Below are 18,853 nucleotides of genomic sequence, written 5' to 3' on the forward strand. Positions count from 1 at the left end.
TACATTCATTCAGTGTTTGCTTTATCCCTGCTACTTGATCACACAGTGTGTTTATGCGTTGAATTTCAACTCTGTATGGTTGAAGACTTTCCATTTGCTGATGATACTCATTTTGGTGTCTCTCCTGGGAATACATGAACCATCATTAAATTTTAATAACCAAACTTTGTTTGATTCAGATTTCTATGTTCTCAGATTTGACAGTATTTTTATATTTACATAGTAAAACATCTGATATTTCATGAATTAAGAGCGTCTCTCATTTGGTTTGAATTTTCTATACTCCTAATCTTAATAAATGTAGCCCTCGATTTGCGCCGATTCGGAATAACGCCGATTTTGAAACCAGAAAGTCAAAAAGTGAAAAAAAAAATTATTATTTATAAATTTTTACAATGTTTCTCGTACTGCTTCTTATACTTAATCGTAATTCTTACAACGCTGATTTTTACAGTCATCTCTGCTATTACGTATGTATTGTCAACTCGGAATTTGCTCCAATGAGATCAGTGAATCGGTAAGAGCTGTTTGTGAAATAAAAACTTTTGCATGTGCGAGTTTGCTCTTGTGCTACAACGAAGAGGAGTGTAATGGCGTCCATGAGGCCTTATTGTGAAATTTTGAAAGAAAGAAAGAAAGAAGAAATCACGACAATCCATACTACATGCCTTCTCCAAAAAACGTGACGATCCTCAACCAGGGACTTCTTCAGAGAACTAACGCCGTTTCATCACGCCATCGCCGATTGTAAGTGTATAAAATATATTTTTTAAATTCCGTTTATTTTAATTACGTTATTTCAGAGCTTTAAATATAATGCCATTATATTACTTGTTTATGTTTGGATGCTGGGAATGCATGTTATTGACTTCCCATTAATTTACATTATAAAATCGATCCAATTTATTCCGATTACGCGGATTCGTCCAGAAACACATCCCTGGCGTAAATCTAGGGCTACATGTACTTTTTTTAAAAGTTTTACAATTTAAGTATTTACTTGGTGTTAACTTCCATTGTCTCTCATACAAACATGAAATGGGGATTTCATTGTCACTGTTTATTCAACACAGACCTGGCATTTTTATAAATAGATTATTAGGTATTTATGGTTTATTTAACAACATTGTCAGTAACTCAGATGATTTAACATTGAATGATCCCACATGTGTCTGAACCAACTGAGGAAAATTACCAGTCAGGCCAAGATCTGAACCTAGGACATCCCACATACAAGACCTGAGTTCTAATTCCTTGACTAGGACAATGTCGTATTTTCTTCAATGACCTTGTGGTGAAGTTTGTACAAGAATCATTCAAGGCCACACCATATAAGAACCTAACCTATACGCACGTGTGAAGTAATAAGTATCTTTTGTTATAAATTTCCTCAGTGTCTCTGCGTTGTAATTTGTTTCTGTAATTACTAATAAATTAGGTTTTTGAACTATACGAATAATCTATTTATTAACGGATGTGTAACAAACAGTTTTGTGGAAAAAATTATTATAATACAGAGTTTAAGACACATTTATAAGCAACATTTGGACAAGTCTAGGAAATTTTTTTACCATAATGGACAAATTCTTAAATACTCGGTTGTGTTATTAGTAACAGAAAGAGTACGTAGATGGAGTACGAGGATGCTAATTAGCATTTTAAAAATACATTATTGAAAACCAGGAGTGACAAATCAGGAATGAGAAAATTTTTGAAAGTTTGGGACTTATTATTCAATTTGGAAATAGACTGAAGTGATTTGAACTTGTGAAAGCGATACGATAATGTACATAATGTAAGTGCTGTATATATATTACATGAATACTCACAATATCATTTAGCTGATGTCTGAGTTCTGCTATATTTTCAATAATCAGTTTAACTTTGCCTTTAAGCTCTGATATTGCTTCGTCTGTCGCTGGATCAGACGAGTGTCTTACCATAACCTGCAGGGACATAGATATTTATGTTTGGTTTATTAAACATTGTTGTCCTTAGCTCAGATTGTATAGTGTCAAATGATATGGGATTAATAATGCCTAATTTAAGGTACTGTCTTGTTATTTGTGTGGACGGAGGGAGTGAGGAAAACCATGCATGCCAGTATGCTCAGTAAACAATTTTAAACATGTAATGTGGCTCATTTGAACCTGTGAGTACCACAGCTTCAGACTGGCCTGTATTAAAAAAATGATAGCACATTCCTGGTTTAGACATTTTTCACAAACTGATTAATAATAATACAATTATATGCAGTGGTGAGATTAGCTTCATCATCCATGTATCATGTCTTCGCACTGGCGTACTGTACAACTGTTAATCCAGAAGTTAAAGTCCAGTTGGCAGCCCTGTAGTACAGGCGTTAAAATCCCCTATTCTCATGTCATGATCACGTGTCTATTGTAAGATGTTCAAAAACAGACGTACCTTTTCAAGTTTCTGGACCTTCTTTGCAAGAATATCATAGTCTAAGAGATCCCTAGCTTCTGTTGCATCTTTTCCTGCAAATTGGATTAAAATAAGCAAGTAATAAGTAATTAAAGAAAGTTATTCTTGGTCGCTTAGCCTCATGTTGAATGGGTACTAGGGGTCCTTTCCTGGGGCTGGGGCGTGATGACGACCACTCAACCCATCTAGTGACGAGGACAGGAATGACAAGGAGCTATATGTCCTCTCCCCACAAGCACCTACATGGCGCGTAGCGGGACAACTTTAATTTTACTTTTATTCTTGGTTGCTTATTGCACTGTTTCAGTTCTTTCTTAAAAGATATTTCTGTCTGCATTGGAATACAGCGAATATATAAATCCTATATAAATCAAAGATTATGTAGGATTGGTATTAATTGATGTGGAGTTCTTGAATCGCTAACTCTTTCACTGCATTGAAAGACATATTGAATGGGGATATTTTGAGAAATATAAGGAAGTGTGTATCGTTATTGTTTATTTTGAAAAATTCTGTAGTAGAATAAGAAATAAGAAATGAAATCTTGGACACAGGGAATTTTTAATGTAACTGTATTTATCTGGACCCAAGGGGTTGCCACTGAAGAAATATTTTTGAATTGTTATTTTGTCTCCCTAGTTTTTGCCCCATACAAAAGAACTTCTGTTTTGTATCTTTCTTAAATATGGAACTTATATTTTATGGGCTCTGTCAGAATATTTGGGCTAAAATTGTTCTGTTGACTTCACAGATTGATATGTTCCTGGAAACAGTGCTTGTCGGCTTCTTCACCCTTGTACCCCATTTATTATTTGTTAGACATCCCTAGAAAGGGGCGATAATGTTCTCGGGTTTACACACACAGGTTTTCTAACCACGCGGTTCAGAAATGGAGTCGAACTGAATCATCCGACTCTCCAGATGAAATTTAGATGTGATTACCTTCATGACTTCTGCATGATCGGCCATCACCCTGCAAGTCAAATCCATCGTGACATTGACAGTAGAAACTTCCATTTACGTTGATGCATGTGTGGTCACATGGTTTTTCTCGACATTCATCAATATCTGGAAAACAGAAACGTAGTAAGTGGTTTCACTGGCGTAGATATCAAGTTAAATAAACTGGCATTGCAGAAAATTTCTGTTAACATTTTCAAGGCTGCTCCTGGTGTTGGATGAATCAGAGATAGTGAATGATTCATGGTTGTCGTACTACGACATGACCTGTTCTTGTGTGTTTGAAGTCAGCAAAGTTATTTTGGTTCAGACTGCGATGTTTTGGGTTATGATGCCATGCAATTTTGCAGGTGATTACTGATGTTTTGGAGAAACCTATCACTTCCACCTTTAGTGTAAGACGCGAGATGATATTTTCCTCTGAAGCAATGGTTATTACCTACAACGCTATATAGCATCACATTGCTGAAGATCAAATCTCATCAGGTATTTTAATTCGATTACAAAAGTCAACACATGCAGACCAAATACATAGGAAGCTAAGAACTTTTTGTAAATTTGAAAGTAGCTTGAAGAAGGAATAAATCAGCTGAGGTGGCACTTTTAAATTGCAACTTCGCAGATTGAATTTGGTCAGTAAAAAAACTTCCAGAGTTTCACTGTAATCTGCCGCAAATCGCATGTGTCTTGCTCAATTTGTTTGCGCGCCACAATTTTTCAAAATCCCGAAGGGACTTTGTGGACACACTGTATAACTGGAAATTGTATAAAGGAAACAGCAGAAAACCATTTCGGCTGAAACTTTTGCAAATTTATTTGTAAAAGCAAATACCATACAGTGCAATGCCATTTAGGATGTGGGTGACTGTATCTTAGTTTATGTAACAACGCGCCATCAACTGCGTAGGTTATGTAGCATCGAGGCATGGATGTCAATGAGTAGCATTTTCAGCCGCGTTTCGAAGCAAAGTTAGACTCTTTATGTAACAGGAACAGTGAGTGAAACATCTGTGAGGATGGAGATTTTAATATTAGAGATCAACAAGTTTTGAATTCAAATTTATGGATCAAATGTATTTTTGTCAAAATTAACACGTTCCTTCACGTTCTGAGAAAAGCGAAGTGCTGTTTTAGACAGGTTTGAATATATATTAGATAGAAAAAGTGTTTTTTGACGGAAGTTATATATACGAAGATGGATATTTTCCTCTGTTACTTATATCCTGTTCCCTCGAACACATTTACTTCGCTGCTATTGGTGGGGAGTGTGACACGTCAGAGTTTTACGTTACTACACAGACTGAAAACATCAAGTAGTTACGAGTAGCGTGTAGTGAGCGCACTTTTAATGTGTTCTGCGGGTGTTGCGATAATATTATAGATTAAATCGCTGTGCCACTGTGAGGTAATCTTAAAGCTGTACCCATTAGAACACATGAAAGCCTGTCGTCTGTTGTTCGTTCAGTGGTTGTGGAACGAATGCTTTTAGGATGGGTCGTCACTCACCGCGAAATCTTGCGCATGCGCGTATATCGAATTCCTAGCAGGGATTTTCTCCTGGTCTGTGGACTGTACTATGTGTGCGTAGACGAAACACGTGTGCGTGATGATGACCGGCCATGGTCTTTGCCTGAGCTGCTTGTTTCGTGGTCAGCGTTTTATGTGAGTTGTAGAAAATGTTGTGTGAAAGACGAGATACGATGATGATGGTGAATGACCAGTCGGAGGTGGAATTAGCCATGACCTGTACTAAGATATCGTGGCATTTATCTGGCGTGATTAGCGAAAATCACGAATCCCCTTAGGATAACTATCTAGAATACTCCGCGTGTGATGCAAATAGTAATTAACCTGGGGAGTCCAGCAACAGCGCTGCGTGCCAGCTTTGTGAACTGCGGCTGGATAGAGGGTTTATTGTTCTGATACCAGTTTCTGTCTCCACACTCGTGAATCTTTGGCCTCGAAGCTCTCTCAACAATTTCTAGTTTCTTCACACCTCAGTACACAGCGACGTGTATGTATGGAAGTTTATCGACGTTTCAGATGTGCTTACCACCTCCATAATAAGCGCCAACAACCCATAAAGACAGCCATCTTCATACATACTTGAAAATTTATTTTTGTCTGCATTAAAATTATAAGACGTAGCGTCAAAGTTCCGAAATATATCTTTTATACGTAGAAAATAACTGATAACATTATTGTACGAAAATACGCCTACTAGAAAATTTACGTAAAACTTTAAAGTTTACTGTGATTACAACACGTTCTCTATTTTGTGTTAGACAAATTAGAGATTAATTAAGTCAACGCCAGTAATAAAACCGAACATCACACGCGGCCAACGGGCTGTAGTTTATCTTTTGCCCGAATACATAAACAGTTTGGTTTATATGATGAAATATGTACTTCCAGTTCGTTGCAATGTGTACACTCGAAGTTACTGTGACACTGAAATTCTTAAATTTCGTATGGACCTCGTGTGTGGTCGGTCTGTGCAGACAACAGTTGTTACCAAGGCGGGAACTTTGGTCCTCGGTGTCACCTACCTGACTCGCACAGCTTTCCGGTGAAGCCCGGAAGACAAACACACATATCCGGTTTGATACACGATCCACCATTCAGACACAGCCGCCTACACAAAGCTGCAACACATCAAAATATATCACGTCTTATCACAAAGCCATTCTAAATCTCGGTCTTAGCTCAAAGAAACAATTCACACAGAGTTTTTAAGATCTTGAAGATCACTGCTAATAATAATGGCTCTCGAGATGAGCAAACATCCATCCAGGGCATTTATTATTTAGTGTTCTGTCTGACGACAGGTCCATATGAACAGGATCCTTCCATCCTTTTCTCGGACTGGGACCTGTTCATATACGTTCTTGGCAGATGATCCAGAAGTGGTTTGCCATTGCCTTCTTCTGTGTGTGAATGGAGTAATTGTTGGGATGCCACGGAGGAAAACTCCGTGATGCCTAGACCACGGCCTTGCCCAACACAAGTTATAAATTCGGGCACCGCCGGGAATCGAACCCGAGACCCCAGGATTACAAATTTCAAATTTCAGACATCCACCACAAGTGAAAAACAACTATGCAGTAACTGCTTTATCGTTTAGGTTTTTCGACTGTGAATTTCACATCTCATGCGTGCTACATAACCTGTTCATGTGATCCTCGTTGATTTTATCATAATATTTGTTACCTCGTCTCTGTCTCATGTTAAAATACTCTCTTAAGAACGTTTTTCATACCCACAATCTATGTTGGTGAGATTTCAGGTTATTACAGCTGAATTTACCGACGTTTCAGATATGTCCTGATGATGGAGGCATCAAACATATCTGAAACGTCAGTAAACTTCTATCATTCCGCACGGTGCGATAACCCATAAGACGCCATCTTCAGTTTCAATTTCGTACGTCATTTCATTACACCACGTCTCAAGTCTTGCGTGATAGTGGTAGTTATTAAAATAATTTTTCTTCTAGAATTTTGAATGGGTGTGAAATTTGGTCTCTCGAATTAAGGGAAGGAAATATGTTGAAGGTGTTTGACAATGATATCGTGGTTTGTACTCTTCAGTGATTCAGTCGAGAAGTATGAGATGGGCGAGACATTCAGCACGTATGGGAGTTATGATAAATGCATACAACATTTTGATCAGAAAACCTGAATTGAAGAGACCACTCGGAAAACACAGACGACAATGGGAGTATAATATTAAAATGAATCTTTCGAAGAAAATATAGAGGTGGGTGTGGACTTGATTTATTTGTCTGATGATAGCGACCTATGGTAGGTTCTTGTAACCACGGTAATGAGCGTTTATGTTCCATAAAAGGTTGAGAATTGACCAAATGAGCGACTGTTAGCTTCTCAAGAAGGAGTCTGTTCATCAGATGAAGTAGTTCACAGCTGTGATTGTTGTTGTAGTGATTATGGTATACCCTATACTTGGCTCTCCTCCGGTCGTAAGGGTACGCACGCACTCACCTCAACGCGTACAGACCAGCGATAAGAAAGTGCAATATCACTCACGAAAATTACTAATATGAAACTCTAAGCGAATATACAATTAAGATCAAAAAATCTTGATCATCGCTGTCTTGTACGGGAACTCCCGATTTGAATAGGCATATTGGACTGTTCTGGCAGATTTCTAATACTTTTTTATGTGTAGAAAGGTTCGGATACTCCACTAACATTATTTTGCAGGTAAACACAGACATTTCAGCGAGTTTAAGTTGAAAAATTCGCCTGTTAGCTTCGCCGTGTCTGTCAGCACGTAACAATTCGAGAGTCGCTTAACAACAGACTTTCGCGGAATATTGAACTGGAGTTTTACTGAAATTTGTGTACAAAGTACAATTTTGGTTGGAATTTGACGACAATAACAGACACTTTTTCGTGAAAACGTAACTCACTAAATATTTGTAGAAGCTACAGAAATATTTCTAACAAAAATTACGGACAAAAATTCAAAATCTAGAGGCAGTAACAGATTTGTTAAACTGTGCATACAATTTCCGGATTTTTGTTCTCTGTTAAGTGACCATTAATAAAACCGTGAAAACCCAGGCCGGGAAATCTTTCTACGGCTGAGAGCCGAACCGTGTACCTTCCGAATACAAGTCTAAAGCTTTACTTACCGCCTGAGCCAACTTTCTCGTTGAATAAATGTTTTTTGCAGCCATCAGAACAGAGCCCGTGGTTGTCCTAAATCACGGAAGCACAAACATTTTGGATCAAAGGAGGAGCTGGCCACAGAGCTCATTTCCGGTTCCACTTTTATCGGTCTCGTCGTTCAAAGACTTCTTTTTCAACCCATGGAAAATACCCACAAGATTTTAGTCACGAGCGCATTTGAAACTTCTCCTGGGTTGTAGCTCCTTGTCTGGTAGAGGTTTATCGACGTTTCAAGATTACTTGCTGCCTTGATTATCAGGGCGATGAGACTAAAACGTCGGTAATCGTCTACCGGACTACACGATGCAACAACCCAGAAGACAATCTCCATAGTCTCCGGTGTGAGAACCCAAAATCTGACGATGATGAACTTTTGTGTGTCATAAACGGCGGGATATGTTTTGGCGAGTTGAGCGACTATCAGTTTCTCAAGAAGGTGTCTGATCATGGATCTTCAGGTGGAGTATATAATACTATAGAATCCGTATGTCGATAGAGTACTCTACTTGAAGAAGACCTTAAGAGGTCTTCTCGAAAACAGGACCCACCAATTGGAGTTTAAGAGACAAATCGTTGATCGTGTCTTGTGGGTTGTGACGGTGACTGGCAGCTTTTCTGAGGAATGTGTCGACGCACTCCGAAGCACTAATAACCACATCGTCGTCACAGGCCATAAGACCACAGCGGATATCATAGCCGCACCTGAAGACGTTCATTCTTAATACATTTAAGATGTGAAGTTCCATTTTTCATTACTGACTTTTGAAAGACTTCATTCAGGCTGTAATTATTTGTGAACGTGCGAAATCAGATAGTTATACGTAACGAAACTCAATATTAATATTATAATTATATAATTATTATAATCATTGAATTCGTCCTGGACGTATGAAATTTGCGAACTTTAAACTGTACCGCTGTGTTAGAAGATTTGTTCCGTAACCATTGAAACGTCGTTTATGATTGCATTGCTTGTAGGCATTCACCGAGACTGGCATGCATCTCTTGAGGAGACCTTCGAAAAAAATTGAAAATTTTCAAAATTTTCGAAAAATTAAGAATGCTGGAAATTGTCTGAAAAGTGCACAAAAAAGAAAATTTTTGAAATTTTTTTTAAAAAAAATTTGAAGGTGAGATTTTTTTGGTTTTGTGCGCTTCTTGGACAATTTCTAGCATTTTTTTGAAATTTTTCAATTTGCTAGAATAATGTTAGTATTTTATGAAATATATCTCTTAAGTTACCCATAAATTATTTACCTTTATTGCATCCGTTGTCTATTTTGGTGATCTGCGTCCAACCTGGACAGCAAATGTAGCTTGTGTACCGATTAATTTTTGTCTCGTACACTGTTCTAAATGCAGTTTCGTACACCAATCTGAAAAATGAACGAAACCAAATTTATGAAATACAGAGGGGTTTACTTACACCAATGACATAAACTATGTTCCTGGATGGTATTAACAAGTAACTGCTGCTACTTTAAAAGTAGACTTAAATGACATTGAAGATTTATATAATTATATACACCTGAGGATGGTTCCTTTAGGAACTGAAACATGTCGTGAAACATGAAAAATGATAGTCTAATGTAAATCGAATATTTCGATAAAGAACATCATTTAATATTTTAAAATGTTAATTATTGTAATAATTTAATATTTAATAAGAATTTATTGTGATTAGACGGACAAGATTTAATATATAATAATATAGACATTAAAGAAGTTTAATAAAATTCTCTTGGACTCTCAGCCGTGATTGATTAAAACTCGCAGACGTTTCGGGGACCATTTCTGTCCACATCATCAGGACGCCCTGATTTTGTTACATCGGTTCGCCGTGAAAGTGTTGTATCATATATTTGAAAAATGTCTTAAAATGCTCGAAAATATTTTGAACATGTGCATTTCTCCAACAGATATCACACGCACAGACAAGGGCTACAGAATTGAAATTATGAGTGTGTGTACGCTCGCTTAAAGCTCGAGAATGGATGCACCGATTTGCACCAAACTTGGTGTGCTTGTTCCTTGAGAGCAGAAAGGTCAGAACGCCGAGAAATTGTCCAGAGTTCGAGTCTCTGTGAGGGTGGGTCCTGTCGCTACGAAACTAAGCAGGACAGAAGGACGGCGCCTGGACAAAACATACTTTGTTTTTCGTCAAGAAGTTTTACGCGAACGAGGGTCACAAACCCAAAATCTTCTCTGGTAATGTCTCGATGAAGATGATCGGTTTTGAGATTTTTTTTTCATATTTAGCGACACGTGTTAGGCGTATGGACAGCTTTCGGGGAATAAAGCTCGATATGAAATGTAATAATTATTTATTACGACATTGTCCATTACGGAGATTAGACCCTCGTATAGCCTAGAACAGTGGTATTCAACCTGGGGTACGCGTACTCCCAGGGGTACGCGAAGACATCTTAAGGGGTACGTGAAATTTAAAAAATATATATATATTATTTTATGATAAACACTGAATAATCAGTAATGTAATTTATTTAATTTATTTTAAATGTAGATTATATACTATGTATAACTTGAATTATACGCCAACAACTTTGGGGGTATAAAGTTGAAGAGAAATTATATCTGGGGGTACGCGAAGACATCTTAGGGGGTACGTGAAATTTAAAAAATATATATTATTTTATGATAAACACTGAATAATCAGTAATGTAATTTATTTAATTTATTTTAGATGTAGATTATATACTATGTATAACTCGAATTATTCACCAACAACTTTGGGGGTATAAAGTTGAAGAGAAATTATATCTGGGGGTACGCGAAGACATCTTAGGGGGTACGTGAAATTTAAAAAATATATATTATTTTATGATAAACACTGAATAATCAGTAATGTAATTTATTTAATTTATTTTAGATGTAGATTATATACTATGTATAACTTGAATTATATACCAACAACTTTGGGGGTACTAAGTTGAAGAAAAATTATATCTGGGGGTACGCGAAGACATCTTAGGTGGTACGTGAAATTTAAAAAAAGAAATATTATTTTATGATAAACACTGAATAATCAGTAATGTAATTTATTTAATTTATTTTAGATGTAGATTATATACTATGTATAACTCGAATTATTCACCAACAACTTTGGGGGTACAAAGTTGAAGAGAAATTATATCTGGGGGTACGCGAACAAAAAAGGTTGAATACCACTGACCTAGGAGGTTCTGCGAACTCTTCTTTACATTCTCGATCAGAATCGTCAGGACGTGACAGGGAGAGCATTCATTTAATGTGACGTCGCATCCTCAGAACTTACCGAACTCCATTACAGCTCTTGTTGTCGAGGCAGGGCTGAGTGTAAGATTTGAACGCCGGCTTACAGTACGACTGTAAGATTTTCACAGGCTGCGTCACAGCCTTCTGTACAGAACACACGTGTCGTCTGAAAATATACAGAGCATCAAAATTAACCTTCAAAGCCTTCGAATCTTGTGGATAATACTGATTGGCAAAGATTTGTTTGCTTTAGACTCAAAAATGTTACCAAGGAAGACTCAGTCAGTGGCCCGGCCCCTGTTTTTCCTTCTTTCATAGTCGCCGTCATCCATGTTGTTGTGACCGTCCGTCAGTCTGCTTCTGATAATATCTACTTAAATGCCGAATTAAGGAGACGCCTGATGTCTGGAGATTTCTCTTCAACGGCGAGCGACCTCTGACTGCTGTAGAGACGCATCAGGGCTCTCACCCGTGGGCAAAATTATTTTTCTAAGCTGTGTGTGTACCACTGAAGAGCGTACAGTATGCGTTCTGTACCAGAGCTGTTCAGGAATGACTTTGAAGTCAAAATACAAAGAAATATTCAATCAGTACTTGTAAAATTTCTCTCTCTGCGTTTTCTTAGTGTTTAGTAGAATTTGAGGTTTTCACGGCGGTGAGTCCGAAGATACTGTCTTCTTCAATCTTAATGTTTTATCGATTTTCGTTTAAAATAAAACCACGTAATAGCAATTAGCGTTTTTAAAGACTTGAGGCCACTCGTGTTTCCCTGCTGTTATGGCACGTTTTTACGTCTGTTACTACAGAATGTTGAATATCCCCCCTTGACTTTTCGCAAGGGACAGAGTCCATGCATGACCAAAGGCAGGGTTATTTGAACCGAACACTGAGAAGGTGACGACGATACTAATGCTTTGTCAGCAGCAAGGCGGATGCAGGCAGCACGTGAGCTACGTTATCATTATGTTATTTAATACGTGCAGTGAGAAAATATTTCATTCTCAGCATTACCAAAGCCCCACCACGTTCTCGCTAAGATATTCAAGATTTTGGAGAACCTCTTCGCCAACGATACTGATTTCATCGTTACTTAAGATAAGCTAGCAAGTCAATGACTTAAGTTAAGAGCATTATGAAATGTGTGCAATTGTAGGATTTGAGGTGTCCACGGCGGTGAGTAGAAAAAGACTGTTTGCTTTTTCAATCCGAACAGACTTTCGAGAATAAAGGGGGAGATCACTCCCTTCAACAGCACGTGCACGTGCAGATAAAGTACAGGCTGGTCCAAAATGTTCAATGCTTTACTTAACGTACAAGATGAAGCATAAATATCTCATTTAAATCAGCATCTCAGGCCATTTGTATTACGATGTGTTCGATGTGTTTGTCAACAAAATCAGGCCGTGAAGATCATGATTATGCAATTGTCTCCATGATTCGTCTCCCTCTCCTTTAGGTCCAAATGTCCTCCTCAACACTAAGTTCTCAAAGACCCTCAATCTATGTTCCTCCCTCAAAGTGAGAGACCAAGTTTCGCACCCATAAAACACGACTGGCAAAATTACACTTTGGTATATTTTAATCTTTAGTTTCTTTATATGAGACGCGAGGACAAAAGATTTTGTACTAAATGACAGCAAACATTCCCTGTGCTGTTGATTTCGTCATGAATGTCATTGTCTGGTTCTGTCCTGAATTCTGATGCCGAGACACGATCATGTATTTTGTCTTTTCCGCATTTATTTCGAGACCATCATCCCTAGTAGCACTTAAGAGTGTTTCTATGTTCGCTTTTATAGCATTTATATTTGCGCCCAACAGATTTATATCATTAGCATAGACCAAAAGCCGATGTGTCCCATCCAATTCCTGATTTTCGTGGCGTATTCGAAGGCGAAATTGAAAAGCAGAGAATCTCCCTGTTTCAGGCCATTGTGAATAGGAAATGTATCGGACAAATATTTACCTACACGAATTTTTCTAGAGGTTTCACTTAAACACGGTTTAATTAGCCCGACTAGCTTATTAGGTACACCAAATTGAAGCAAAATGTAAAGACCTTCTCTTTTAGGTGACTCATAGGCTTTCTTGAAGTCTATAAATAGTTTCTGGACTGTCTAATTGTACCTCTACTTTTTCTCTAGTATCTGGCGAATGTAGAAAATTTGATCAGTTGTGGATCTGTTACGACGGAACCCACTCTGATGATCCCCAATAATTTAATTAACATATGGAGTCAGCCTCGCCTGAAGAATGCTGGATAGAATTTTGTAGCCAGATGACAAGAGGGACATTCCTCGATAATTACTAAATACAGTCATATTAACTTTTAAATCAAATTTAGTATTTGATTATTTAATATCCTCTGCTCGGCACTGTAAAACGTCGAACGAAAACAAACGACAGACTTCAGTAGTACAATGAGTCAGCAGAGGTTCTCAAATTTTATTACTCGTTGCGAGGAAAATTGAGTTTAAACTTGATAGGTAAATTTTGGATCACTCTGACCTGAGCCAAATTTACTCATCCGTATACTTAAGAAGTTGTATTCTGCGATGATAGTAGCTGAAGAAATGTGAGACAGTCTGGGTGTGGCTATGGAGTAATATTTCTAACATATCTAACCCAACGCATGCGTAGTTTTTAAGTGTGTGATCGGAAGCTTTCACGACGACGAAGTATAATAAATTCTTCTCGGGCTACCAGCCGTGTAACATGGATTAATGAAGAAAACACCAACGTTTCGAGAACCATCTTCGTTGTCGTCCTCAGGACGGAATTAAGTCGATTCTCAAAATGGTCGATCGAACTTGGTATTCAACATTAACCTTGTCGAGATATTCAACTCTTGTTTAAAATGATTTTTGGTACAGCGATTATTTAACGAAATACAAGGACAGATAATATTTTTCTGAGCAGTGTGATACAGTGAGTCACATATTTCTAAATGAAGTCCTCAGAATCCACAGGAGCTTCCACGTGTGTTCTCGACGGCTGTCCAGCCATTTGACTGCACATTTGTATATAATTTCATGGCGTGTTTTTTTTATCACTGCCAAAAATTGTGATCAAATTCACTGGAAGAGGCTGACGTCGTCCAGCCATCAAAGTGTGAGATTCATTACTTCGTAAACACCCAGTGTCAAAGAGTCGAGGAACCTTGGGGTAAGGAAAGAGTCCTGGTTCAGAGTAATGACTTCTTGGTCAGATGCTTTGAAATACAAGCTGTTTGTATTTAACTAACAGACAGGTCCCTCACTCTATATAGGCCAAGTCTTTGTTAGGACATCGCGAGCAGACATCGTGGCAAGACAGAAATGAGCGTTCGCTCGGCTAGTTGGAGCAACCATCCGTTTCGTTGCGTTGGCTGGACTCTTGAGATGGGGTACACGTTCTTCGATAGCGGAGTGCTCGATGAATCCGCGTTGGACGAACTTAATATCGCATGGGATTAATTTGGATTCGGGAACGACGCAGCGAAATTTTAAAAAAGAAAGAATTCGCGAATAAACTGTCTTGATATGAATGTCAAAGTGTGTAATACAATGAAGTATCATCGGAAGTTAAGAATTAAAGTAAAATGTCAACGAGAAGTTGGACTTTAAAACAAAATATCGATGGAATGTTAGGCCAACTGCTGCTGAGGTCTTATTTATTTTATTTATTTATTTAGTGTTCTGTCTGACGACAGGTCCATATGAACAGGATCCTTCCATCCTTTTCTCCGACTGGGACCTGTTCATATACGTTCTCGGCAGATGATCCAGAAGTGGTTTGCCATTGCCTTCTTCTGTGTGTGAATGGAGTAATTGTTGGGATGCCACGGAGGAAAACTCCGTGTTGCCTAGACCACGGCCTTGCCCAACACAAGTTATAAATTCGGGCACCGCCGGGAAGCGAACCCGAGACCCCAGGATTACAAGGCCAGCGTTCTAACCGCTAGACCACCTCATCTTATTATTATTTAGTGTTCTGTCTGACGACAGGTCCATATGAACAGGATCCTTCCATCCTTTTCTCGGACTGGGACCTGTTCATATAAGTTCTTGGCAGATGATCCAGAAGTGGTTTGCCATTGCCTTCTTCTGTGTGTGAATGGAGTAATTGTTGGGATGCCACGGAGGAAAACTCCGTGTTGCCTAGACCACGGCCTTGCCCAACACAAGTTATAAATTCGGGCACCGCCGGGAGTCGAAGCCGAGACCCCCAGGCATAACCTTACAACTTCTCTTTGCTTCATTATCATTATTTGCACTTACGTTTCGATTAAATAATGCTGTCCAAGGGAAATGTCGCGAACAGTGACACAAGGAACACAATACGACACGGTAACAGCTCCCGGTGAAGAATAGAAGAATTTCGCGTCTCGAAAATGGTTTTTATTATGTATTTTCACGCGTAATAGAATCTGCGTCGAAGGAAGTTAATCTCTGTTGATACACATCAAATATTAATTAATTGATTTTGTTTATGGGTTATCTGTCTTGCCATAATTCTTCTCAGACACCTGGCACACGTTAAACTAACACCCACATTCCAGTTTCACAGATATCGTAATTCATAAATGTCTGCATATTTATAATTTGGTTTGCAGTGCTATGTAAGTTTTACCAACGTTAGAAAGAGAGTTAAAAAATAACTTTGAGAACCACGAAAATAACTTACGAGCCTAGGTGGCTGAGTCAGTGAAGTGAGTGGGTTGCACAATCAGCAGGGGCAGGAATTAAAGACTTCGATGCAAAAAAGGAGACAACTCAAAATGGCCAGATCACGTTGTTCGTTAGTAAAATTATTAAAATAAGTAGAAAAATAGCCAGATTTTTTTATATAAGAGACTAATAAATCCGTACACTTTTTACGGTGATAAAAAATCCACTGGATATATTTGCAATGCTGAGTATTTAAGAGAGTTTTGGCCCAATTGGTAAAACATATAAACTGTCAGTTATTCCTTTTTTGCATCGAAGTCCTAAGTTAATTCTCTTCTGCACTGCGTCCGGACCGGTTCTGATGTACGCCCAGCTTCCTGTCCGATGGACACTGGGGTCCACTTCCCCAGGGTGTATTCGTGACGTGGGTAATTTATTCAGCTCCGTGCCCCTCAGAATACATAATGACTGTAATATTCATTTTCTTTGTCTTCTAAGGGGGCTTGATGTAGTTTTAAACTTTTCGAATCATCAGACCCCACTGGAAGACAAGGAATTTGCTGCTGATACAAGGTTTTGAGTGGGTGGATAGTAAGTTATTTAACGACGTTGCATCAAGTACGGCTGTTATTTAATGTCGGTCAATGCACGACGTCGGCATTTCGAACCGAGGCGCGTCCCGAATGCATGTCAGACGTGTTTTTAGAATCAGGTTGCTCGGTTTCATCGGAAAATTACATTCTGAAATCCAATCTTACATCTCCAGCCTCAGTCACGTACCAATTGTAAAAACAGAAGTCAACGCAAACGTCGTGGGTTGGCACTCCTGCTTTGTATTCCGGACGTTTTAGGTTCAGATCTCGGCCCTACTATCGGAGATTTTCCGTGGATTTTCTCAATCGTTTCAGGCAAAATGCCGGCATAGTATCTTAAATCACGCCACGACCGTTTCCTTCCACACCCCTTCCAATTAATTACTACCATCCTCTCGTTCGACGCTATTTAGTCGGAACAAAGTTGAATCGTCAGTAGAAATTCTTTGAAGTTCCCAGTTTGCCGTCCACTTACGGCAGTGTCCGGTCGTAGCTGAAGATCTTCGACCGAGCACTTCTAAAAGAGGCCTACCTCTGCTCCTTTATACCAGGGATTAACCAAGTCCCAATATGAGCTCGAAGACCGGATATTCCGACTCATATTAGAATTAACTTCCTCTACTTTTGCAAGCAAGTATCCTCCCCAATTCATCGCAGTTGAAAAATGTAAACTTATAATAAGTCTATATTAAATCTTGTCCATCTAATCACAATAAATTGTTATTAAATATTAAAATATTACAATAATTAACATTTAAAATATTTAAAATATTAAATGATTAAATGATGTTCGTTAATATTTTAAATATTTTAGATGTTAATTATTCAGTATATATTTATTTATTATTTCAGTCTATACACAAACTTAGTTTTTAAATGTTTTTGTTAAAATTAAAATTAAAAATTAAAATTTAGCGCTTTTCATCGTTATTACGATGTTACATTTCGTAATAACGATGAAAAGCGCTAAATTTTAATTTTTAATTTTAATTTTAACAACAACATTTAAAAACTAAGTTTGTGTATAGACTGAAATAATAAATAAATATATACTGAATTTTAACACAAACATGACGCATCTAAACTACAAACTCAAATGTTAATTATTGTTATATTTTAATATTTAATAAGAATTTATTGTGATTAGACGGACAAGATTTAAATATATACTTATTATATCACAATATGACGCAACTTTACCATCTTATAATAAGTCGATCAGCATAATAAATTCATTAGCTGACGAGAGTGTCTTGTGAAAGATTTTATTCCCACACTCCACAGAGCAACATCCAGACATTTTCATACTCGCCTCTATGAGAATCTTAAGTATCAGGGTACACAGTCGTCCACGGGTCTCGAATGCCAGGAAATCGTTTTCTGTTGCAAGAATCTCGTCTTCTGCGAGAGCTGTCATCTGTACCCATAACGAAGCATAAGGAACAGTTTGTCCATTACTTAAGTTTGCGCGGGACATTCTGTATTCTGAACTGCGATACGGTATGATTTATGAAGTATTCACAGTTCGCGAAATTGTCCTTTTCTGGGTGACACGGAACAAGACAAAGTTGTCATCATCTGGATCTGTAATTGTCCCGGAAGTCTAAAACACTGGACATAATTAACGTTATTCTAACTTTGCAAACTAATTTTATTTACTCAGATATAGAGACATTATATAGTATTGTACCAGACATGTTCTGATCACATGTCATTGAAAAATGTCGCTAATTAAGGTACACAAAATGGATTTTTTTTCCAGGTAATACTGAGGGTTTGGAAATCGACTTTACTGTGGGTAAGGATTTTTTTACTACGCAATGCTTAATTAACATGTTCACATGTGATCTTGCCGTGGACGATATCTCTGCTAATAGACGTAGTAACAAGTCATGAAATGTTTGTAAATTTGACATTTTATTTCGCGATGACGAGCAAGTGTTCCGACATTGGCTTTTGTCAACATACGAAGGCCGGTTCTCCAGTTATGAGATCTCACGGCAGTAAAAATTCTTTTTTTTTAATTATCTCGAAAACTGGAATTAAAAAGGAAAAATGGTGATTTTGCTGTTCTGCGTTGTGACGTCTGTGGACACGTGGGTACAGATTTGGGTAAACAACATGGCGTGGGAGTGACGTCACAATTCTAGGAAATTAATATCGATCCTACGAGTAATTGAAAATAGATCTGAAAGTGCAAAATTCTGTAATGACTTAGAACAGTGGTTCTGAACCCGTGTGCAGCGAGGATTTA

At 38.0% G+C, this 18,853-nt stretch overlaps 2 protein-coding genes across 6 annotated transcripts in view; one reads left to right on the forward strand and one right to left on the reverse strand.

The window, feature by feature from the left end:
- The window catches only part of DopEcR (G-protein coupled receptor DopEcR), a 220,011-nt gene that overhangs the window by 51,550 nt on the left and 149,608 nt on the right, over positions 1–18,853 (forward strand). For 3 of the 4 annotated variants that reach the window (XM_087347479.1, XM_087347481.1, XM_087347482.1), the window contains exon 1: positions 123–747. The exons of the other annotated variant lie outside the window; for it this stretch is intronic. The gene's annotated coding sequence lies outside the window, so the exon portion shown is untranslated. Of the gene's footprint in view, positions 1–122; positions 748–18,853 lie in introns of those variants that run through there. 4 annotated transcript variants of the gene reach the window in all.
- Positions 1–18,853, reverse strand: part of slow (epidermal growth factor-like protein slowdown) — a 35,352-nt gene that overhangs the window by 3,119 nt on the left and 13,380 nt on the right. For both annotated transcript variants that reach the window (XM_022061848.2, XM_087347477.1), the window contains 7 exons: positions 11,398–11,523; positions 9,360–9,478; positions 5,958–6,053; positions 3,391–3,516; positions 2,428–2,501; positions 1,830–1,946; positions 4–124 (listed from right to left, as the gene is read on the reverse strand). In XM_022061848.2, the coding sequence (XP_021917540.1) occupies positions 4–124; positions 1,830–1,946; positions 2,428–2,501; positions 3,391–3,516; positions 5,958–6,053; positions 9,360–9,478; positions 11,398–11,523 (779 nt within the window). The remainder of the gene's footprint in view (positions 1–3; positions 125–1,829; positions 1,947–2,427; positions 2,502–3,390; positions 3,517–5,957; positions 6,054–9,359; positions 9,479–11,397; positions 11,524–18,853) is intronic.

Source organism: Zootermopsis nevadensis, unplaced genomic scaffold (assembly GCF_977971745.1).
Source record: "Zootermopsis nevadensis isolate Lab colony 2312 unplaced genomic scaffold, Znev_1.0 Znev_ptg000011l, whole genome shotgun sequence".
Lineage (NCBI taxonomy): Eukaryota > Metazoa > Arthropoda > Insecta > Blattodea > Termopsidae > Zootermopsis > Zootermopsis nevadensis.